At 35.4% G+C, this 25,070-nt stretch overlaps 1 protein-coding gene across 28 annotated transcripts in view; it reads left to right on the forward strand.

Annotated features, from left to right (window-relative positions):
- The window catches only part of NRXN1 (neurexin 1), a 715,706-nt gene that overhangs the window by 78,819 nt on the left and 611,817 nt on the right, over window positions 1-25,070 (forward strand). For 19 of the 28 annotated variants that reach the window (XM_069799889.1, XM_069799890.1, XM_069799901.1 and 16 more), the window contains one exon: window positions 2,799-2,828. The exons of 6 other annotated variants lie outside the window; for them this stretch is intronic. In XM_069799889.1, coding sequence (XP_069655990.1) covers window positions 2,799-2,828 — 30 coding nt within the window. Of the gene's footprint in view, window positions 1-2,798; window positions 2,829-3,146; window positions 3,608-3,632; window positions 9,152-25,070 lie in introns of those variants that run through there. 3 more of the 28 variants (XM_069799917.1, XM_069799918.1, XM_069799916.1) reach the window with 2 other exon arrangements.

The raw sequence follows: 25,070 nt of genomic DNA on the forward strand, positions 1-25,070 counted from the left end.
GCTCTGCATGGAACTCACACACGAAATTATGAAAATAGCCTATCTTCATAGCCGCTTCCACTCTCCCATCCTGTGCCCCTTTACTCTCTCCACTCAGAAACAAGTTCAGTATAAAGATGGAGTGAATCACACATGAGACATTCCTACTAAATCTTGAATTCCTAACTCACAAAGGAAAGGCTTTTATCATTCCACATGAAGTAATGGTGCACAAATGAGTATTTTCAATGTATGGTACGCCTATACATAGCTAGTTAAGGCTAGAACTTTCCATGACTATCCATTGTGGTATTCTCTATTATAAGCAGACTGTCATTTTTAAAATCTAGCAGTGATTACTATCATGGTAGATTTATCTGTATCATTTTAAACCACTCTGTGGATTGCACAGGTACAGTAATAGTAATTCTTCACTCTTCCATAGCCTTCATCCATAGATTGCAAAAATAGAAAATAAGGTAAGTATCATTATGTGCTTTTAGCAAGTAAGTATAAGTAACCTTACTGCTTCACAAATAAAGTAACATACAGAGTCAAACAAAATAGTGTCTTGAGGACTAAATTTTTTAATTGATAAATGTTTGGTTTGAGCAGTGTGGGTTTTTTACATTCACTTGAGTTCCTTTTTTAGTTGAACAGCACTGTAAGTGACTCTTAAAATTCAAGTGGTTTCTATGATGTTTTCAAGAGGCACTTCTGCAATTTATGTTTTTTTCAAATTATTTAAGAATCATGTATTTACAACTGACCAATCTCACATATCATTTTAGCAAAAATAGTACCTATCAAGCAGTGGTAGTCTCCTGATTCTAGGCCTTTTGTTTAGGCCCTTATAGCAATAAAGATCATATTTAAACGCAAGCTATTTTAAATATGATTACCTTCTTTGCATTCCCCTAGGAGACATAACAGCGATTTGCTCTGTACCTTCTAAGATCTGAAAGAGCTCACAAAGTAGCTGCTGAAAAGTCACAATTTTATTAAAGAAAAACATGTAACATTCAACTAGTTTCATCTTCCCTCTATCGAATACAGTTAGGGCCAAGTCAAATGTCTGAGATTTCTTACTATATTTGCCAACACAAAAAGTTAGAAGCCAACAGATAAGTTAAATAATCACATTAGGAGACTAATACTTCGAGAAATCCATGCAGCAAGGGATCCAAGCAAGGACATTCCACATTAAAAGAACGAAGCTTGACTGTGGGTCTTTATGAATTCAGCATGCCTCTCTTGCAGCAACACTTGCAGGGAAAAAACACACGTGAAAACATTTCCACTCTCTTTCACAAGCTGCGAACTACCGCACAGCTGTGTGATGTTTCCCAAGCAATGCTTACGTAGGCATCCCTTCAGGATCACGCTCAGCTTTCACTTACACGGCTGTAAACCCCAGGTAATCCCACCAGCTGCAAGGCACTGTATTTGGAAACAGAATCTATTGCACAAGAGATGGGGCACATCAGGCCCTTCAGTTTAACTACGCATCTAAAAAGGGTGACATGGAAAAGCACTAATTCAGCAAAACCATTGTTAGTCTATTTGGAACATCACTTGAGATTTGGAACTGGTAAGATACGAATCCTTTAAGACTGATTGCAGCCGGGAGTATCTTCTTTGAACTCCCCCCAAGTACTATGAGTCATTTGTGCACCTAATTTTCTTTGTGAATTAGAAATCACAGGAACTCTCTAGGAAGTCTGCTTTCCAATAAAGAGCAGGATATTTTATTGCACACCTTCTTTGTGTGAATTAATTTTAATTAATTGCAAATAAGAAAATAATGTATCACTTCTTGTAGTTGTTGGAGAAGAGGAGCACATTTAACACATGAGCAATTAATAACTTCTAAAATGGATCCTAAAACAGCTAAGTTCAACAAGAATAAGCCTGTTTTTTTAAACCAGACATAAAATGTGAAAAACCTTCATATTTCTAGAAAAACATTCTCCCTACACCACATCATTCTCAGTGAAAATATAAGTATAATTTTATTATCATGAATTAAAAAAGCTGAATATTTTTGGTTAAAGAGTAACAAAATCTGGCTCTGGTTGAATGATTATTATTATGGACATCTGTTTTGAAATGTCACTAGACTTATACGGGTATGATTGGATTTCATCTCACAATACAAATATAAAGCAAAATCTATTTCTCACAGATTTATGAAGTAGCTTCAGAAGCTGTCACTTAAATTTTCTTTATTGCTATGTATTTTATATTGCATATGTAATAATTTGCCTTCTCTGGAACAAATTCATTCTACTGTCACGTTTCACACAAATAAGGAGACATCCCTTGCATTATCATTTCAATGTGATGAAGAAATTTTATTTAATTACCTGAAATGCTCATTTTTATGAGGGGAAAAAGATCAGACCCAGCCCATTTTTCAGGTTTACACTTCTCCAGGTTTTTAACGTCATTTCACATGTAGAGGACAGGAAGTCCTCCCAGCAAAGTGTTCAAAGCAATATAATCAAAATACGATAAAGACAGATGGAATATTAAAGGAATTGGTTGGATTTGAAAGCATTTTATTATTTTCTGTCATCCCAACTACTGCACAGAAGAAATACACAATAAAACAGCACCCAGTGTTTGAATTGCAGTTCTGTTACTCGTAGCCCACAGCATTCCAACCAGTGGTTGAAAAATGCTCTTTGATTTCCCTCTGTGATACAGACATCTCATAGGAAACAGATGCCTGTCACAAAACATTTTTGTCACTGTGACAACACCACCTTCCCGTGCTCCCTTGTTCATTGCTGACTGTGCTCTTGTTTCCCTTCAAGGTCTGGCGCACCTGATGATGGGCGACCAAGGTATGGGCTCTGTTCCTTTTCCACTCTGCTTTCATTGTTTCTTCTTGTTCTGTAGCTGCTTTGAATCCATCACTGCAAACGATGGGCAAATGCTTGAAAGCTGTCTTTGGCTGCAAATAAACACATGGTTTTAGTCACATCTTTTCTTATTTCATTATAATTTTTTTTTTGTTTGCTCCGTAAGCTTTTGTCCTTCCTGCCTCCTCAACTCCCCATCTTGCAATATAATAACTGAAAAGAGGTGAGAGAAATAAGAAGGTGATTAAGAAAATTTCATGTGTTTATCAGAAAATACAATTACGGGTGATTCTGTAACAGATAAACGAAGCACAAGAGCACTCTTCAGATAGCTCCTGAAGGAAGATACTCAGCTTGTCACATTGTACACATTGAAGAGTCCATTTACATTAATGCATGGCTGATTGGAAATGTGCAGAAAGCACCTGCTCCTGGCTTCTGGAATGCTGAGAGTACAGTTTTGCAACCTAATGAAATCAGTCATTTTTTTCCTCCTAACCCATTGTCCATGTTACTTTTGTGTCACTCTTTCTTATCTAAGCATGGGTTATTTCTGTGTTTCTCTGCATGTACATGATTGGAAAAAAAAATAAACTAAATCCCTAATATGACACTGATTGCATCTCCATTTGTCTCCAGACACTTACCTTATACTTTGTCTCTTCATGTTCAGATACTATTGCATTTACATATACTCATGACTCTTACTGTTGTTTCTCTCCTCTTCTTTATTCTCTTTTTGTCTGGAAATGCTTTCTTCATGGAACCATTTCACCAAATCCATAGGTAAAAGTAAAGGTATTACATGATTTTCTTTATTTTTTAATGCCATCAGTATACTTTAATGTATGTATAAGTAATGCAAATAAATGTAAATCTTTTTGCACTGATAACATGAGGTAGGTATATTTTTAAAGTAAATATTTCATGGATATCAAGGTAAGGAGAAGTGTCCTAAAGTACAGGCTGACCTTTTTAAAAGTTTGTCTCCTGGTTTTGTGAGAGATGTAAAGCTTTGGCAATGACAAAGGAGGCTACAGTTATAGAAAGCATTCAGGATGAAATAACAGCCACATTTTGAGGTATGCATTTTTCTGTTCTCAAAGAATTGTAGTCTAAACCACCAGGCACAGCAAAAACCATGATGTTGTTCAACAGAGACTCTCTGGAGATAATCTGTCCAGGGCGAGTCCACAGCTTGATGTAAGTTTTAAATCTGAATAGCACTGACTTCAGCAAGTCTCTGCTATCAGGTGATCACATTTGCCCTGAGATTTTCCTTGTATATTAATCGCTTTGATTATATCTGAGACAAGAATTGGACAAAGGAACGAGGAAGAATGAACACCAAAGAGAAGTGTGGGGTTTATTTCAGATTTTTTTACTCTTTTTGGTTTCTTTTTGTAAAGAATACTGGCCATGTTTACTTTCTTTCTCCTGGAGGGAACATGTGCAGTAAGGTCAAGACTTTTCCTGTATAAATAAACACCAGGCTTTGCTACGAGGATACTTTTCACAGACATCATGTAAATATTTTTTTTATGATAAGAAGCTGGTCATTAAAAGCCATTAAATCTGTGTTACATATGATGCATAATACAGTTCTATTCATCTTAAGCATTTGTCAGGGTGTGCCTATTCTTGGTATAAATCAGACATCCAATCTGCATGGTCATACCTGCTAAGTAGTTAAATTAGAAACAATCATCTTCCAGGTTCCTTGGTGTCTTGGCTGATTTAGTGTTTCCACACCTAGAAAGTTCATGTGATGTAAAGACTGTAATTACAAACCTGTAGTGTCTCATTCCTCTTCATATCAGACTCTCTGGAGAGACTGTGTACCTGGTTATAGGTGGGATACTGTTTAAAGGGTTACGTGTGTTCTGGAGCTGTAAATCTTCTTGCTTAGGAAAAGTTTTAAGCAAGTAGAATGAAAAATGGTCTACTGATTTTTTTGTTTTGTAGGATTGTTTTGTTTGTTGGATGACTGATCCTTGTGTTTTTCTTAACAGTACCTTGTATGTATGACTTCCTTATTACTTATTATTACTATCTTATTCCTTAACGGTACATGTCTTGGGTGGAGTTACCTTAAAGTGACATTTTATAGTAACTGAACCTTGACGTTATACATAATTTTTATTAATATTAAGGAATTCTTTTTCTAGATTATTCTATACACAGAATACATGACGTAGTATGTACAACACTGAAGGTCTTTTTGTATAAAAGGATGAAAACATAAATATTATTAATATATGATTAGTAGTTGATCTGGAAAGTAGATTTTAGCAAAACAAAAACTTTGCAAGTATTGTGCAATAGTTAGACAGTAATATTTTTATTTTAAAAGGTTTAACAATTATATTCACAAAAAAATTACCTTGGATTTATTAGCTACATTTAATGTTTAATGATGTGCCATGTGACATAGTTTAAAAACCAGTGACCAGACATCTAATCATTTGACTACATTTTTCTTTTCGCATTTTAATTTTTTATTAGATTTATCCAGTTTATATGGGAATACTGATTACTATGTTTTGATAATCACAATAATCTTCTGCAAATATAATGGTGTATATTTGTTCAAATGGATGGAAAGGGTTTATATGTATACAAACTCCAGTTGCTTGTAATGGAAAATACCCCTTGACATCGAACCATATCCTCAACCAGGAGAAAATGGCCTCATTTTATTGACATTTTATTGAAACTATGCTAATATCGGCTGTTGAAACATGTGACCTTGAAACAGTTGTGATAACACATATTCATAATACATGACAATATAATAAAGCAGGAGGGTGCTGGAAAGGAGCAAAGGGACAAAAAAGGAGCTCAGCATTTAGTTCATTTGCACCTATTTCAATCTTTCATTGTAAGTTCAATTCCTTTAGAGGAAGGTAAGGTCAGTAACAAAAGTGGTTGCAAAATTCTGAGAGATTATATAATGAATTAATCTTATTTTGGAAATAGAAGCAATAAAAAACTTTTAAGAAGCTTTACTATGTAATTTGCCCTGAAGACTATAAATGGCTGAAGTATCACCGTCTTCTTTAATTGTGTAGCTATTCTTTGGGACACTGGAAAAGGGAAAAAAAACAATGTACCTTCAGAATTAGGACAGGATGTTGACAGGGCAGGGACCTCGTGTTGAGAGGGGAAGGAGGGGTGAGGCAGCCTTTCCAAGTGGGCAAGCAATATAAAATCCAGTACGATCTCTCTAGACGCAGCTGCTCTTTGTCATTTAGTTGTAAATATAAATTGGGATACTCTGGAAAATTTCCCCACAAAGATTTTATTGAAGCTTTATCAATATTAAAACAGCTGTTACTGTCCCTTAGAGAAAGGCAGAAGCAAAGCTCAGAATTTGTCACAGCGCTGAGACATCTGTCAGTACTCAAGGTCATATAACTTGATCTATGTACAAAACCAGTTGACATAAAGGAGGATATAACATAAAGCTGAGAGCCTATATAGAAGTTTGTATCATAACTTTAGAGCTATACAAAACTTGTTTCCTGATCCATTACTCTTTGTAGATGCTAAGGCTAATTCTAGGAAGAGCCACAAGCTTTTAGTTGTACTGGCATTCGTTTATTTTCTGATAAGCATCCAGAAGTACTTAGGAATTCCTTTTTTTTCCCTACCTGTATACAACTTAGCAGTAGAGTTGTCACAGCTGTGGTGGTGAAAAGACATAGGCAAGGTAAGTTTTGTAAATGGGGTTCACGTTTTTATTAGATTACTTGAATATGCTACTCAGAGCAGTTGTTTGAATTTGAAGCAAACCTTGAAGTCTGCTGCTCATAACAGACATCAAAAAGGATTTGTTTTCCCAAAACAAATTTGTGCCCAAACAAATTTTGTCTGCTTTCTCCAACTATTGTAGGTCTAATAAAACTACCATTTCCACCTATAGGCCTCGTCAAAAGTTAATACCTCTCGGATTTCCCACGCAGAATTACTTTGTGATGAATAGTAAACACAACTAAGATTACATGGCAACTAATGTAAAACACTCAATTTCTTTATTTTTTCAAAAAAATTCCCCTCCTCCTTTTTATTTTCCTTTGATGAGCAATGAAAGGGATTTGTAATTCAGTTACTATAAGATAAAGTGGCATGTGTTACTTCCTTCTAATATTGCAGTTCTCTTAAGCCTATACATATTTTTACCTATAGTTTATTTCTATGTAAACAACCTACTTTTGACTATCTATATTACTCATTCTATACCTAAACACTGTGTTCATACTCCTGTTCTATTACTTTAGAGATGATGTGTAGCTTTAAACCGTATGCGAGTCACTCACGTCCATAACAAACTATTAAATGATATCTAGCTGAGCAATAAGTGTTTCTAGCAAAAGATTGATAGTACAACTGCAATTTATTGTATTAGATTACAGGCTTTTGATGTGCTGGTATTTGGTATATTGTGTATAAATGCTGAAGAAACACTTCAGAATGTCAATTTATATATGTGTCAACTTCCTTGCCAAAAGAGGGCAAGTTTTGTATTGCACAAGCAGTCATACAGTGTCTGTAAAACCAAAGTGAAGCCACTAATTTGTTAATTATCAATCACACAATTCAGTTGACGACTGGAAAAATAGGGCACTGAAGAATAGAAGTAATTTAAATATAATCTTTAAACAATCATAAGCATTAAAATGGTATGTTATAGCTAAGTAATTATGTAGTGCTTGTGTCATGCAACACAAATATTACCTTGTGCCAATAACCTCCCCTAACATCGAATTATGTGAAATTCACTCATTATTAACCTCAATGCGACCACAAATTCATCTTATTGTGATGACTTTCATTTTTGCTCTGTTTTCAAAGAACTAAAATAGTTTTGTCCTCTTACACTCTCTGATCCTCCCGGGATTGTTGAAAAGCCTATCCTCATCTGCTTTTCTGTGTGCTGCTTCAAAGTGGGTCTGAAAACCACACATCCTCCAGCCTTCCTCGACCTGAGCCACCAATAGTCCAGAAGCCATGTAAATGCTTTGGTGCAGCACTGAGCTCTAGCACAGCTTATTATTTTTGGCTCGGTGCCCTGTTGACATGGATTCAGTTACATGCCTTCTCAACTGCAGCTGGCTTTTGCCTGGCAAGCACAAGTCATGGACGGAGGGCTTTCTTGACTCTGTACTTGTTCACATAGTTATATATCCTAGGTGATAGCAGCTTATTTGAAAGACTCACTGCTAGAATTTAACTGAGTTAATTTAGGAGTTTTACACAGAATGGGGTTGCCAAGCTCAGGTAACTGAAATTATTTCTCAGTGACATTACAGCAGAAGAATGGATAACCTACGTTTCCCTGCTCAGTCTCATAGTTTCTTCTACTGATAAAAAAGAACAAATCGATAACATTGAAAAATTTATCCTCCATTTAACAGGTTCCAAGCATTCTGACAGTCTCCTATAATTTACAAAATGATCAGCACAAGAATTTTAAAAATATTCTATATAAAATTTACCTGATTTTTTTAAATAAGAATTACTTTTTTAAAGAAATTAAGGAACTTTAAATATAAATCTCTTCAAAGTGCTCTAAAGAGCAGTAACTACACATCGTATCTGTTATGTAGTGACTTTTTTTTTCTAAAGAGCCTCATGAATATAGTTAAATAGTGGCTGATGTTCACCAAAAATATTGCAGTTAAGTTCTTGTGTGTAACCCATGCACCTATGCCTACACATATATGTTCCAATAAATATTTATACTATCTTTATATTTTATGGTTAATCTGTTTAAATTTATGTTCATAATGAACTATACATTAAATGTTTTAATCAGAAGGGTGGTATCTTTATATATTTAAAAGTTGTGGTGCATTGAAGCAAATAATTTACTTGCACTTCAGTGGGTGATACCTAGCAAGCCTAGAATATGGCATCTGGAGCTGCAGATTCATCTTTGTGTTGAAATGTGACCAATTAATGTTCCCTAAGGAGAAAAATGCAGCAGAACATGACTGTTGAAGAAGTTTTCTGTCTGACGTACATGGCTCAGAAGAAATCCATCAGCATCAGGACCAGAAATGCAAATTCTGTCTTGAGACACATATGCCCAAAATTATATCTGAGATAGCTAATTCCTGATTAGCAGTATGAAAAGAAATTGTAAGGACCTGCTGTAAATATCAAGAAAACTATATGAAGAAGGGGGAACACATTTATTTTAAAAGTGTTATTTTTCTGACGTAAGTCGCCATGTGATAATGTCCAATCCATGCCATGAGTTCTAGCACCTTTCCACCACCAAAATAAAACACTTACCGTATTCGGAATCATTCTGATGTCATTCAAAATTATTGTGTATCATATATACATATGTATATATGTCATAGGTCTCCTGTGGATTCAGAGGAAAGAAAATAAATGTGGAACTATGAGGGATTTTATGTAAAAAAAATGTTACATTTGCAGAAGTGTAGATTTCTGCCAGGTCCAGAAAGCATCCTAGTGTACGATAGTACCTATTTAAGATTTTGGCTTCCTTGACAGTAGGCTCCACTTCTGAGCATTGATTTCCCCAGAAGATGCGTATGCTGACAGACTGCCTTTCAAAATAATATTAAAGCTCTTTCAAGATGAAGGATATATATTTCAGGCCAAAAAGTAGGTGGGAATTTATTGAGGATGGGAAACAGTAAAGCTGTCACTCTGAAGAGGTTAAAAAAAAATTTTGAGCAGGTAAGCAATGAAGAAATAGGAAAACTAAGCATTTCTTCCTTAAAGCAAATATTCCTTTTTATGTATATATAAACATACATAGCAAATGAGAATTAAAAGCTGCAATGGTCTGTATCTTTTTTTTACACAATGAAATTCCGTGAGAGTTTCATACAAATTTCATAGGCATTTCAAATGAAATGGATATTTCAGAGACATGTATTCCTTAGATATCCTGTAGAATATCCTGGAACCTTCTCCTTTACACCTTCTTTTAATATCTGATGACATTACTGAGCCAAATACATTGTTAGAGCGACACTAAGGATTACAGCTTCACTCTCGGGCTGCACTACAGCTAAGATTTTTCTAGGATAAAATTCAGTCCTTGAAATCTACAAGAGCAGCTAAACAAATCAGCCCAACAGACTGTAATTTCTATTATTTTAGTGAAAACCAAAAGTAATTGGAGATTATTATGCATCTCACTTATAGCAGAAGTCTCAACTGACTTTAACATTAATCAAATCAGAATCACGCTCAGTGGAGTTTCACCAGTTAAGTGGAAAGAAATCATAGCCCTAAGGAGGAGTATTTTCAAACATCTCTTAAGATTTGCCTGCATGCAAGCTTACTAAATTCAGGAGTAAACTTGAAGAACTCTTAAGAAAACCACCCTAAAATTGTACTGATGTAACTGGAAACATGGACTATGCTCTCTAAATGCACATCATAATGATTTTTTTCCACCAAGAATGACTCCCCACAAAAGAATTTAAAAAGATATTTAAATAGTCTCATCAGAATCAATTGTTCTTGTAGAAGTAACAACACTGCGTACAAAATTTTTAACCTACTCTTTACGGTAATTTTCTATGGCTGTAATAATATGCCAAGCTACTTAGAAACAACAAAAATTTGAATTATCCAGTCTCCTTTAAAATCTTTTAATTAAACAATATCATTTGCACTGATACTAGTAACATGTCTCTTTCGTGATATTCAAAGACTTCTGTAACCCTGTCATTCTTAATTGGTTGAAGGTAGCTTTCTATCTTCACTTCAGGGACCAGCCAGAGCAATTAAGTATCAGTAGAACAGTGAAACTGTGCAATGAACTGGGAAATTTAGGAGCACAAAGGAGAAAACTTTCATAGGAACTGAGTATGGACCATGGACTTCGCTATGAAATTCCATCTTCACCATTCTTTTAATGGTTTTCATACATACCAACCTGTTATCCAAATATCTTTTGTCCAGACTTGGGAGGAAAGGAAAGCAATTAAATTTCTTTATTGAATTAATTTACTGTAGTGAAAGAAGTAATTTTTTCCCCACTTACATCAGCTATATTTGGGGGGAGTTCTGTTGGCACCCACTTTACGCTAATTTTCTGATCAGCACACCATTTAATTTAAAGGCTGTTTTTTGTAACTTGCTAATGCGACTTAGAGATTCTGGTACATTTTGTTCCCTGCTTGAAGTAGACATTTGTTCCTTAAAGAAGGGAAACATCTGGGCTGATTCACTGGCACCTTCTCTAAAGCTGTGTGGAAGCAACCTCAGATAACAAGAGGCTGCCAGAGTAACTGCTAGACCACACCTGACACTGTTGGCATAACAGCATTGATTTGAGCAGCCTCTTTATATTGGGGGTGGGAGGAAATAAAAGCAGCTGGGTCTAATCCCTTTCATCTGCCTTTGCATATTCTTCAGAGAGAGGGGAGTCTGCTTGGAAAGCAAAATTCAGTAGTAAGTGAGTATAAGTCTGTAAATTTTTCACTGGATTAACCCTTAGTTGATAGGTCTGTCCTGCATTTCATGTCGTGAGCCTCTGTTACCCCATTTTCAGATGGAGTATCCACCCAAAGGAAAGGAAGCCTCCTTCCAATGACCATTAATATTCTGCTTCTGAAGCATAACTCTTACCTGAAAACTCTAAGAGATTGATTCCTGATGCCAGCTACATTGGTAATTATGTGACCCCGCTCCCATCCAACAGTAACATCTCTCTCTAGGATTAAAAATTAGAAATAATTTACCTGATTTCCCACTTCATTGAACCTGAATGTCTTTATTAGGAAGAACTTGCATTATATCAAAAAGGTGTCAGATAAGTGCTTTCCATCTCAGAAAAAGAGCCTCACAGATGTTTTGCTGATAATACAAGCTGGTCCTTTGATTTTCTCAGTTAATGGCTCTGCTTAACAGCTTGGTCTTACAAGGTACTATGCTTACTGTTTGCAAAAGTCCATAAGAAACCTTCAAAAAAATCACCAAGCTCAGGTACAGGCAAATCACCTTTGAAAACTATGTTTGTATGCATATGAGATACTTAATGTTGTGGTTTTACTGTTGAACCTGTGTTAAACAAAGTGTAAATTAGTTTTAGAGCCAAAAGCCTCTTTGACAATGCTGTTTTCACTATGCATGGATGTGTCATTTAAATGGATATTTGATATTATTTGTATTAACTGCAATTACTGACTAGTTGTTACGTAGTTTTCAATTTTAGAAGAGTTATTTGGGTGTAATTATATTGAACTGTAACACTGGTATATGTTTACATCATCACAAATATGATGTGAGAGTTCAAAAAATTCTGATTCTATCTTAATTTAATCTTCATATACCTGAACACTCCCAGTGGTACAAGTACTGAACTGGTGCTCTCATTTCACCTGAATACTTGTGCAAACGATGAATTTTTCAGGTATACCTCAAGGTGCTTACATCATTATGAACCTTCAAACACATGTAAATACAGCTGTGTCTGTCAGCCACAAACTCCTTTTTTTTGGTGTCCTTAGCAGACTTTTCAGCCCTATAGTTCTCTGCAATAATTACTCAAATAAGAATATTGTCCATGACTGTAACTGTATTATAAGGTTTGAAAGAAAATTTAGACTTCAGAAAAGAATCATATAAAAGTATCTAAGTGCAAGATTGGAGCAACAAAGGTAAACTTGGAAATTGGTAATTTTATATGATTCTCGTACAACATATTTATCTGTATAGAATTGGTGTGTTCATACATATCCATACATCCCATATTAGACAGAGGAAAAGATCTATGGCAAATCTATACTCTGAACAATACGTAAAGCCACCTGAGTCCCAGTGTTAGTCTACTGCTACATACCTCCTCAGAGCAAAGAAGGGAGCTGTTTAGACTGCTGTGAAAAGGATATATTCCTGTATTCCTATTTAAAATATTGAGAAGCACTGAATACATAGAGTAAAACACAGTAAGTCATTCACAATTCTAAAGGACAAATTCCTCAACAATTTTTAATAGCATATACACACTTAACATACATACATGTAGCTGCATTCAGGACATAGGCACATACGCAGATAAATAAAACACCCTGAAACCATTCAGTGCTGCTATACTTCATGATTTTTACCTCTCAGAAATGCTTCTATCTCAAGTTTTCTATAATGACAAATATGTAATAAAAATGACTGCTGTGTCTGCATCCATAAATCACTTTTATGTGTCATTTACTGTCTCTTCCAGGAAAACACATGTATTTGATATTTATTCATTGTTCTAAAGTAGATCAGAGAGTTATGCCTTGCGTTGTACCTAAAATGGATAGTCTTGTTAAAGAAACAGGTTTTTGAAAGTTCTGTGTTTATTGAGCTGTTACAAAAGTAATACAAAAGTGTAATTAATATTTTCCTTTTCAGAACACCAGTTGATCTATATATTAGTCCTATAGCTTTTAATAAGTACATATAATTCTCAGAAATGTACATATATCTAGGTCATGTTAATTACCCACCTTGGGAGGCAAGAATGTGCCTATACTGCTCTATGTAGCTGGCATACCCTTGAGACCCAAGTCAGAAGAGCAGGCTTCAGAAAGTCTAAAAATACATTTCCTAGATTCATAGCTGTTAAACTGCTTAAAGAGGAGGTCTCTCATGTATTAGCTGACAGCCTGTAATTTGTATTACGCAGGAAATAAGACTAGATAATCAAAACCAACCCTTCTGGCCTTGAAGCCTATGTATCACACATAATAAGAGACATTACTGTGGTAGCATGTAAGAAAATTGTCAGACTATAAAAACAGCCACCTCTGTTTTATTTTACTAGGAATAATTTTATCATATTTCTTGTGTAGATGGAATTATGTATCAATGAGTCCCCCAAAACACCAAGCCAAGCCCTAACAGTCTTTATGGACTAACTGGAAATACCATTCGAAGCATTCCTTTAAGTCAGAATGTAACATGAAAACTGAAACATCTTCATGGAAAAGCCTCAAACATGTTTAGAAGTGTGAAGCAAAAGGAGATTAATCTTTCTCAAAGTTCAACATTTTGCTGTGATCGTTTATTTTGAATACTTTAAATTGAGTACTACAATCCCATTTTCAGGAATGTTATGCCATTCAGTATTTTTATTTTATATAGACTCTCATATTTACAACGGCATATGGGGGTCTTCCAGTGATACAGGAAGAAATGAGGTTACTGTGTTATACGGTGATTGTTATGCCAGATAAACCTCAGCAAAACATTTTTGTGAATTATTTGTGCAGCAAAACTGAAGCTGTTCATTTTTGCTCTTTGATACAGGGGAAAAATGCTTATACAAAGCTGACAAATCCAATGAGGAACAGAAATTGTGATCTAATCCAGAAAATTTTATAAACCAGAGGCTAAAGCAGTCCCATAAGAGTGCTCTAAATTAGGCAGAAGAAAGATTCAAACTCTAAGACCCAGATTTTTAATTTAAAGACTGAAGCCAGTGTTCTAATATTTAGTTTCTCTTTGAACCTTACCATTCAAATATATATTCACTGTGAGTTAAGTACTCTTCTTTAGTTGCAATATGCTCATACAAAAGGAGAGGATGGAATCATAGGCTGCTTCAGTGAAGGACTTATTATTGTACATCAGAATTATCTTTATTCATGAAGACTTCAAATACTTTCTTAATCTTCAGTTTTACTGTAGTCAGGAAAAGATTCTGTTATTTGCTAAAAGTCAAGAAGACAAATGGGAGTTTGTAGTTTCTCCCTGAACATATGAAAATATTAGAGGGTTATTTAATTTGATGAAGTTTGAATATTTCTAGTTTAAAAGAATTCCATACTTTTCCCTGATAATACAGGTTGACTGTCAGAGAGAAGGAGGAAAGCCAATTGTTGAGGTATATCTTCTAGGAATCATTACTGATGTTCAGTTTCGCACCTTGTAGACAAACAGACATTGTGTGATTAACATCCTGTTATTGTTTGATAATTTAGTAATACAATGTGTGAAATATATGTACAAATAGCTGAATATGTGCCACTGGGGAGTATACAATAGCATATTCACTTGGATGGGGAAAAAAAGTCTCTGCTACAATTATTTTATTATTATTTTATGCAGTAATTAATATATATTAAGGAAGCATCTGTTTGTGTAGTAAAGAGGAGGCTTCTCTTTTATAATATCTATCCTCATTTTCTAATCAGTACACTTGCTCTGTGGGGAAAAGACATGGGGAAGTGGGAAACTGGACATGCAGCCTGTTCACATAAGGAAAAGCTGAATGCTGTTTTTCCCTGTCTTTGGGCTGTGTTCAAACTGTACCGGTGCCGCACAGAGGAATGGGCTTCAAATACCTACAAAGCCCGTAGTTCCTCCTGTGCCGCTGTACGGTGAGCGGGACGACTTCAGAAGCTCTGCGAGCAGCTTCCTGCTTGGGCTCGCTGTCATCCCTCAGATCCGCCAGAGCCTGGTATTTTCAGATAATTAATTTAGTAGAAATGTTTGAGAATAGGGCATATTGAAATGTCACTACTAGGATGCTATCATGTTTTTGAAGGCTGATATAGAGCAATTGACAGGAAAAAAAAAAACCAAAGCAAATGAGAAAAACAACCTCAAACCCTCCAGCAGTTATAATTAGATCATTTTGTATAGTTTATATTGGATTATAATACTCACCTTCACATAAATGAGTACATGGGAAGAAAAAAACCACACAATCTGTTTTCCTTTATATTTGCAATATATTATATATTATTTTATCTTGTGTTGTCTCTGTTTTCTAAGAGCCTTTGTTTAGGAGGAGAACTGATGAAGCCCTGATGCATTCATGGTTGCAACATGTCTGTCATTATGCTGAAGGACAGAGGAAAACCTAATTGGCAGTTAAAGCATGAACTTTCCATACCTTAAAGTACAGTTCTCGGTGACTGTTTTGCCCTTAGTGCATCTGCTGACAGTTTCAGCAGATGTTTGAGTATCAGTGAAGTGTGGTCATGACTGTTGACATGCCCAGACACGTTAGTCGTGCTGAAAAAACAGCTTTTCAGTACTCCAGAATTGCTATATCTTTGATTCAAAAGCTAGATTACTTTATTTTTAGGAGCTCCGCATGGAGCTCCTCTGATTGCTTCAATGTTTGAGCTTATTGTAGGGTTTTTGTCTGTAAGTAGGCACTAAGAATAAAACCAAGCAGACAGTACTGCCAATCAGGATGGTTTGGGAAGAGAAATTTATCAGTAGTAACGCAGGGCAAGAAAGAAAAAGGAGAAAACTTTGAACGTTGTTGCTGGGTAAATTTCCGTGTGTATTGTTACCTAAATTAGCATTATTTTTTTTCTGGATTTCAGTTTTCTTTAGAAGCTATACAAGTTGTGTTTGGCCTGTTTTTTCTTCTTTCTTGTTTTGTGTGTTTTTTTGTTCAGTTTTGGTTTGGTTTTAAACTAAAATGAATAATGAACAGGGGTTCAGTGGTCTAAAAACAAAGCCACTGGCTGTGTGGAGACAGATGAAATATTAATTGGATTACAGGTGCACTTAATTATTGTGCACTGAAGGTGTTCAGTTTTCCTATGATCACGGCAGTAGTGTGAATATGGACTGAGAGAAAGGTTTTTTCTTATGCTAAGTAGAATCCTCAGGGAATATGAAAAGTGTGAGTAAAGCTGACTGGAACTTCCCTAAAACTTTATGCATCTCTTGTCCCTCCTCTTTCCTCAAGGACAGTGTTTTTCCTTATTCTGTGAAAGTTTATCTTTCTTTTGTGAAGTGCTTTGCTAGTTAAATACCTGTAGCATCTGCCAGATGCTTCCAGTGTGGGAGGATGGTGACTTTTGGCACAAGGTAGTAAGAGCAGCCTGTTCGGGGTTACCGTGTTCAAAACTTTCCCCTGAAAAGCTAAGGCATTAAGTAGAAAACTACATGGGCAAGCTTCAGTAGCCTGACATTTAAATCTGTTTTTAGACGGATTTGAAAACTACCTGTGTCTGTGAAGTCTCAGTGAAGCCAGGAAGGCTCTGAAGAGCTGTAGAAATACAGGCATAAAAGATTTTATTATTCTATTCTTTTCTCCTCCTGTCTGCGTCTCCCCGCTGCTAGGAGAAAGGTAACTGCTCCAAAAGCTTTAAAACATCATAGCTATTTCCTGCAAAGTATTTTCTCCTAGGACCGACTGTTCTAATATTCAATAGGCCCAAACAAACCTTTAATAAAACCAACCGCCTGTCCACTTTGTTATTTATATTGCAAGGGTCAGGAAAGGGATGAGAAGTTTAGAAGAATGGGAAGTGGAAAGAGCTGTCGGTGGGGGAGTGGACCACAATTTAGAAGTGCAAAACCCAGACCTGGCAATCCTTTGGCATCACAAGGTCCTTGCTTGGCTTGAGAGCACAGAGAAAACTGCCTGAGAGACCTGAAAGACATGCCTCATGCAAGCTATCTAGTTGTTAATTTAATCTTTAAAAAGAAGAACTCTGCTTATGCATTTCTGTCACTTTTGATGTATGATCAGAGTTCAACAATGCTATGTTTTTGTCAAAGACATTTCAACTCCAACGCTTTCATATCTTCAATTTTCATAATTGATTTGATAACAAAATTACTTAAGTTCATGACAATGTTTTTTTGAGACAAAAAGGCTTCCTTCAACCATCCACCTCCCCTCATGACTGTATTTTAACTCATATCTCTAAAAGTAATACTAAATATTTAGGCTATAGGCTTGATTGATCATCACCTGTACATCAGCAAAGAATCTTTTCAAATACAGTGAATTAAATAGAACTGTGTGTACTTTAGCACACGTGCTTTCAGACCAGTTGAGAAGAAGGATGTTGTGAAGTAGATCTATATCAAGAGAGGAAGGCTAATGAAGACAAAACCCCAAGATCTGTAAGTCTTAAGCAGAGGTTTATGATATTTGCGTAACCAGATTAGGTCCATGGGCAGAATTAAGTAGCAGAGTGCTCTCACGTAATCCAAGAGTTGACAGCAGTGACAAAAGAAGTAAGAAATAAGGGTATGAAGACATAAGAAAGGAGAAAGAATTTACTGTTTGCCTCTACAATAAGCAAGCTGAAACAGTCAAAACCAGTTTCACCTCATCCCTTTATACCACCAACTTGTAAACAGAGCTTCTGTCTGTTTCCACCAAAATTTTCATAGAGTTTTGTGTAGCTTAGCCCTAAATAGAGAGAAATAGTTGAAATAACCTCTGACTCTTCAAAACATAAGCATTTAGGGACAGCTTTTGAAAAGTATGAAGGTACCGAACTCTTACGTGTGGTATTAGGTATCTGGGTACTTCTAGATGCCTATTCCAAACCTGCATTATTATAAGCTTAAAAGACCTTGAAGCACAAATGCTTCAAATCTAATATCAAATATAATGGTAAAAGAAAATAGAATGAAGAAGAGAAGGGAATAGGTAGAGTATATGTTGTTATAAAAGAGTGTGTTTGAATATAATGCCCAAATATTTATATTCCCCCTAAAGAAAGATGTTGAATTTTTTGTATCTAAACATGGAAAAAGCCAAAAAGAACCCCTCACTATTTTTGAAGTCTAAAAATTTTATGAGGAAATGGCATACATACATTACATACACACAAACATTACTTACGTGCATTAAAATGTCAAATAATCTGAAACAGAAGTAGCACTATTTCAGAACTACTTCTTTCTGTATAAATCCAGGAGCAATATCTATATAAAGTGACTCTAGAGCACAATGCAGCATGCTGAATGTGTTTAAAATTTATCAGCAAACTCCCTTTAGTTATCAAGCTGGAGAACATTTATCCTATTCATTATTGACATCTCCCAGAATTCTTTCTATGGTTTTGTGCAAATAGCTTGTCAGCCTTTTGGCAAATAGAGGTGATTTTCAGTAACATTTTTCAGATTCTTCAAATTGAATTATACATCCAGAGGCAGTCAATCTTTCTTACCATTAATTTTACAGAAAAAAAATCCTTTTGTATTGAAGGCTAGCTCTGCAAAGGCAACCTAAGCATTGCAACGCTAACAGAGATCTAACCAAAGTGCTAGAGAGATCCTGCCCACCAGAATTCACAACCCTTGGCTTAGCATGCAGGATTGTTCAACAATACATGGAAAAATACTAAGTTCCTCCAGGTACCGAGGAAATTTTGGTGCTGGAAACTCCTGTAACTGAAGAAGTGGATGAGCAAAGGTTGTGAGGTCTAAACCGTGGTTGTCACAATCTACGTTGTGAATTTGCAAACGTCTGAATTTTGGCATTGAACATGAAAATGCTAAGAAGGCACACCCAGGCACACCCATGGCCATAGCTCTGTGTGTGTTTTGGCAACTTCTGGCTTTTGTTTGTTCTCTTTGAATTCAAATCTGTTAAAACATTTTATTTCAAAGTAGCTTTAAAAAAAAAAAAGCATCTATAATTTTAATGACAGTTACACATTGTTAACCTGATTTTAGTAACTCATTAAAATGTGAGATACATTACCGTTTGTTAGTATATAAATACTGAACAAGGTCTTCATTAGGCCTTTGACCTTTTTCTTGCCTATTGAGAGTCTGAAAAGGCTTAAACAGATGAAGATTACAGCAGTATGTGAAATCTTTACATTATAGCTAACACCAAAGCTGGGAATAGAGCTGGGCTGTAGCATGGAGCCTTACTTAAGCACGGAGAGCAGAGTTGCTGCTGTGCAACAGGTTGATCCAGCACAGACAGCAGAATCACCAGAGGGACGGTATAATCTCGCATACACAAATCTTTTATTGCTACTGACTGAGACACACTCAGAAAAGATTTAAGGTTTGATCAGCCTAGAATATGTGGGGCGTAAAATTACTTCCCTTCCAGTACTCAGAAGTTCAGGATTCATCTGCTCTTATAAAAGTCAATAAAAGTGTGAAAATTGAAGTGTGCTGAATGAGGTGCTATGCAATGCATTTAGTTTGGCATATCCTATTGTAAAGAAAAGTCTGAGGTTCTCTTTTAGCTATCAAAAGTAGCCTTCTGCAAATGGAAAAAGGTGAGTTTCTAGAATTACAGATCAACTTGCAATGATTTAATACTTTCCTTAAGAAAACACTTAATAGTATAGAAGGTTGGATTGCGGGAAAATGCCTTACAAATCCATTGAGGGTATGCATATGGATTATATTATCAAATGTCAGCTAATAACTACTTTTTTTGCATGGCAAACCTACCTCTTATTATCAAACTGTTTATATCATCTAGGTTTCAGTTGTCTTAAAGGAAGCATGCACATATAGCTGTGAGCTGATGGTCAGTAAGTGATAATTTTTTCAGTTTTTTATATATCAAAGTAAGGACAAAGATGACAAAGACAGTATTGTTCTCATGATTTTACTTCTTTTGAATCTTCCATTGAAGTTCTACTATTCTCTGTTTTCTTTGGAGTGAAGGAACAAACCAACTGATGCTTTATGTCCCAGCCTTATTGTTCAGCTGCAGGAAATACTCCCACTTTCTTCAGAAGGATTTTAACCTGCAAGCATAACGTAGAATGGAATTTGGCAGGTTTTGTATTAAGTGCTTTATTAAAACTGGAGCCAAATTTTCCTGTAGCTACTGCCTCTCTCTTCAGTTGCCAGGAGTGGTGAGCCTAAGACCAGTAAGGTGGGGGTAGAGATGTAGACAAAGATATGTCAGGCAGTAAGTCCATCGTGGCCAAGCAATGAAAGAGGCTATCAAGGATAGACCATTAATTTCAAAAGGCACCTTTCTACTAAGCACAAGTCCTCAAGAGACAGAAGTTGCTGAAGAGCGCTATTTCTTCCTCTGTGGTAAATTCAAGTTTTGGTGGAGCTGTTGCTGGGGCACAGATATGCAAAACCCAGTGTCTTTCCAGTGAGAAAATTTTCTCACTGTCCATCTCTTGGGAATAACAACTAATTGCCCTAAATTTGTAAGGGAGGAGACATGGGAGGACTGTGGTATTATTTATTGTAAAGGTACTGGATATAACTGTATAAAAGCCAATCTTCTGCCATTAAACCAGGTATTATGTCAGCTACTAATTCACTTATGCAGTAAATGGTGAGTGCTGTTCTTATCATTGAATTGCTCACAGAAAAATGGAAAAAAGTCCCACTTGCTCTCCTTCATCCAGCCCACAGATATTATTGGCAGGCTGATATGGTAGAAATTTGTTTTGTGTTCAGAGTGATAGTAATGAAAAGGGTCATCAATATAGCTAATACTACTATTGATTTCATATTGCTCTTTTTTTTTACTTGCAGTGTTGTTTTGCCATGACCTTTCTTTCTTGTACAGTGCATTCTCTCTTCTCCACTTTTAAGAAATGAAAATATACATCCCTCAATCTATGCCTTGAAATAGTCAATAGCTGCTGAAGGAATGTTTTTAACTTTTTAACTTTGGTCTTTGATGTAAGACTTTCAGACTTTGGGCTATGGCAGGTTACGACATTAAAATATACATTAAGCTGTGGCATAATCTAGACAAGTGTTGCGTTTTTAAATATTTACAATAAACTGATGTATTATCATCTATATGATGAAGCAATAGTTTGAATAGTATAAAACTCAATCACTAATTTTCTGTTTATATAAACTTCTTTTTGAGGCTTTATATTGAACTAATTAATTTATAATCAGATTACTCAGATACCTCAAAACTTTAAATATATTGACATTTTTTCTCTGAGCTTTATGGAGTAGCCTTATTTCTACTTTGAATCAATAATCTGACTGTGATCTTGTTCATTAGTTAAACTCTGTAATGGCAATATTCTAGCCTCACTGAAGTCCACTGCAAAACTCTTATTGATTAAAATGAGGTTGGCAGTTCAGCTGTATTATTTGTCAAGATTTAATGACACACATCGTATATAACTTTCAAAGAATAATTATAAATTTTTGCTTTACTTTTACATATGTGAAATATATAGGAGGAAAATTGCCATTTAACAGTCATAGTATTTGCAAAAGCATATGTGTGACCCTAGTGACAAAAATAGAGTAGGTCACAAATTTATGGTAGAGAATAAATTAGATGATATTGTGGTGTTATCAAGTTCAGCAAGTATTAGAAATCAGTTCTTAATCAAAGATACTAAGCAGTTAGTGTTAATTACTGTATTCAAATTAAAATGCAGATAAAGATACAATACTGTATTATTTAAAATATAGTTTTAATATGGGCAACGCTGAGATGGAATTGTTTTCAGAGCTGGGAATATGTTGTTATCAAGATAAAATTGCTCAGAATCATCTGACAATTGACTCTGGCTATTCATCATGCTCTTCCTGAAAAAAAGTTGTAGTATATCAAATGTGGCTCCATCGTATGATGCAAGGAAAAACATAGATGTGCTAAGCAGGTCTTCAATGTCATTCCAGTTTTGGTTGCTGTAAACCATAAAGTTTAACTATTACTCTTCATCTGAAAAACTTGTATCTTTGTTTTTAAAGAGATATGGTTTTTAAAAGAAGAAATATGTGATTTAGGTGTCTGAGTAGTTTGATCTTAAGATATAAGAATAACAAAATGTGTTTTAGGTCTTGCAACGCAAAGCCAAGTTGCTATATTTGACATTTACATCCTTCCCAATCAGATTTGCACTGGGGTAACTCTTTGACTAACATGAGTGGGTCTTGGCTATCCAATTTACAGGTGTGTCAACATGAAATCTTAGTAGTAGTGTTATGCATGTCAGGTCTGCAGTAATAAGTCTTTCAAGGTATTATCTTTGAAAGGCTGGAAGGCTGTGGATGTAGTTTACAGGCTTCTTATATTGTTCTTCTCTACATTGTGTTGAAGGTTTTTTTCATTGCTCATAATCCCTTTGAAGAATGAGATCTTAGCTGCACATTTATACAGCTCTATGTTCATGTGAGCAACTGGAGGGCAAGAAAAGGGCAAAAGAGCCAACAGGTATATTTTATGAAACCTTATACTGTTTCATAAACTCTACTAGGAGCTGGGATCTAACTCAGCCCCCATCAAATTTAGGGCCACCTCAGATACTCATGACAAATTATGTAACTTTGAATGTCCCATTAGTGCATCAAGGGATTAATGGGAAACAGCACTTCTTGAGAGAGGCCCTTCTTTGTGGCAGTGTAATGGGAAATGGTGCCAGACAGCCTATTTGCCAACTTTATGCAATGCAAGGCTTTCTTTCCTGCTGGGGTAGGTCTCAGAAAGCTGGCTAAACTGTCTTACTAGTCCCTTTTCTGTCATCAGAGTCCTGTGAAAGGGTGTAGCAAAGCTGGAAAAGTGCTGTCTTGTGCTTATGACAAATGACATCGCATTTCTCTCTTCCCCCCCTCAATGAAATCACTTGGAATTCAAAAAATGCTTAGACAAGAAGATGGCTCCTCAGATAATCCTTTCCTGTCCTTATTAAGACTACATTCTGTATTTATTAAAAAAGTACATCTGTGCCTTCCCTAGTCTAATTATTCTCAAAACTTTAGTTCTATTTGAACAGGTTATTTCTGAAGAACATAAATTGTATTGCTGACATACAAAGACATTTGCTTAAGAGACATGCCTGTTAGTCACACTAACCTACAAACCAAACCTTTGAAACCAAGCTACATCAGGATGTATATTTATATTATTGGGTCCATGCCTGAGTTCATTCATAAGCTTATACCCTAATATGGGAGAAAAAGAAAATGTTCCTTTTATGGTGCAATTTCATGAGAAGGTTACTTGCAGGTTTTCTTTACATTCACTAAGCCAAGCCAGTATTGTGCATGTTCTGACATCCTAAAGGTCATTTAAAATATCTTTCTCTAGACTTATGCAAATTGTGTGGAAAAAAAAGAAAAAAAAGCATTAGGAAAAATAAGACCTCAACAGAGTATTTGAAAGTTTATGATTCATTACAGTTTGCATACTTTCTTTTAATTCCCTTGGAGATTTTGTTTTGTATGATTTTTTCAAAATAAGAAATGACATTTGGGGAAAAAGAAAGAAAGAGAGAGACCAGCCTCTGTACAAGAAATCTATTATAATTCTTTTTTTCTCTCTTCTCCCTGTGTGGTTCACAGAGATGGAAAAAAGTTATTGATCCAAGCAAGAGATCAATAGGCAGAGCCATTCACAATTAGACATTCTGTAGAAAATAACTTGAATCAAATTAACCTGGAGCACCTGATGCAGTTTTGCCTGGTAACCTTGCTTTCAAGCATGTTTTAAGTTTAATAAATTATATTTATGGGGTAAAAAAGGGTGTCCTGAGAATTGTTAAAGATACACTCTCTAGGTTGCACTGTAATCCCCTTTGTAATCACTTATTAGTATAGCTTTTATGCTTTGAGATTATAGGGTTTTATTTCAAAAGACCATGGTCATACTGCTTTTATTAGTTTCACTTCTAAAGGTCATGTCACAGTTGTCAAAAATAAGCGTAGATCTTAGTATTAATATTTTAAAAGTATATTTAAAACACAATGTCGGCAAAGCTGATAATGTTACTCTCCCTATGGTAATTTAAGGTTGGGGAGCTTTACTGATTAAACCCTTCATTTTAATTTTAAACATTTGCATTTAAAAGGTAACTTCTTTGACTGGTAATAAATGAGGCATTGGTTATATTTAATAACTCCTATGCATTGTGGTGTCACAGCAGACCCAAAAGATAGTACATGCTGTCACATTTAGGATGATAGATTTTATAAAACTGTGTTGCATAAAGATGAACCCTTTTGTGCTACCTTGCAAGGTTGCCATGGTGACGGAGCACTGCTTCATGGGAATTTCACTTTTCTGGTAATGTTAGATACTGAACCCAAAGCTGCTTCTTTAGATTGTTCTTAAATCTCACTTTTAATATGATATCATTTTGTAGAGACTTATGATTCATCTTTTGTATCTTTATTTTCTCAGGAATATCTCCTATAATGCTGTCATAGCTAAAGTACTAAACATGTTAACTTACCAAATGCTGAGCATGGTAGACAGTCTAAAGATTTTGTTATTTTTTGTTCTGTGCCATTGCTCAATTTTATAAACATTTAGGATATGTTTTGCAATTCTATACTTTCTCTGAACTATAAAAAGAAAGATCTCAGGTATTTATAGCCTACGGAAATATTTTTGTCATTGAAAAACATTACAGACAATATGCTGTAGACAGATAAATCCTGTCAGGTTTTTTTTAAATTATTTTGTTAGCAAAATGAGTTTAAATCTTAGATGTATGGAGAATAGTTACAAAATTGCTTTCAGGTCTGCAAATAAAACCACAATTGTTTGTGGCGTTA

The sequence above is a fragment of the Haliaeetus albicilla genome, chromosome 13 (genome assembly GCF_947461875.1).
Source record: "Haliaeetus albicilla chromosome 13, bHalAlb1.1, whole genome shotgun sequence".
NCBI lineage: Eukaryota > Metazoa > Chordata > Aves > Accipitriformes > Accipitridae > Haliaeetus > Haliaeetus albicilla.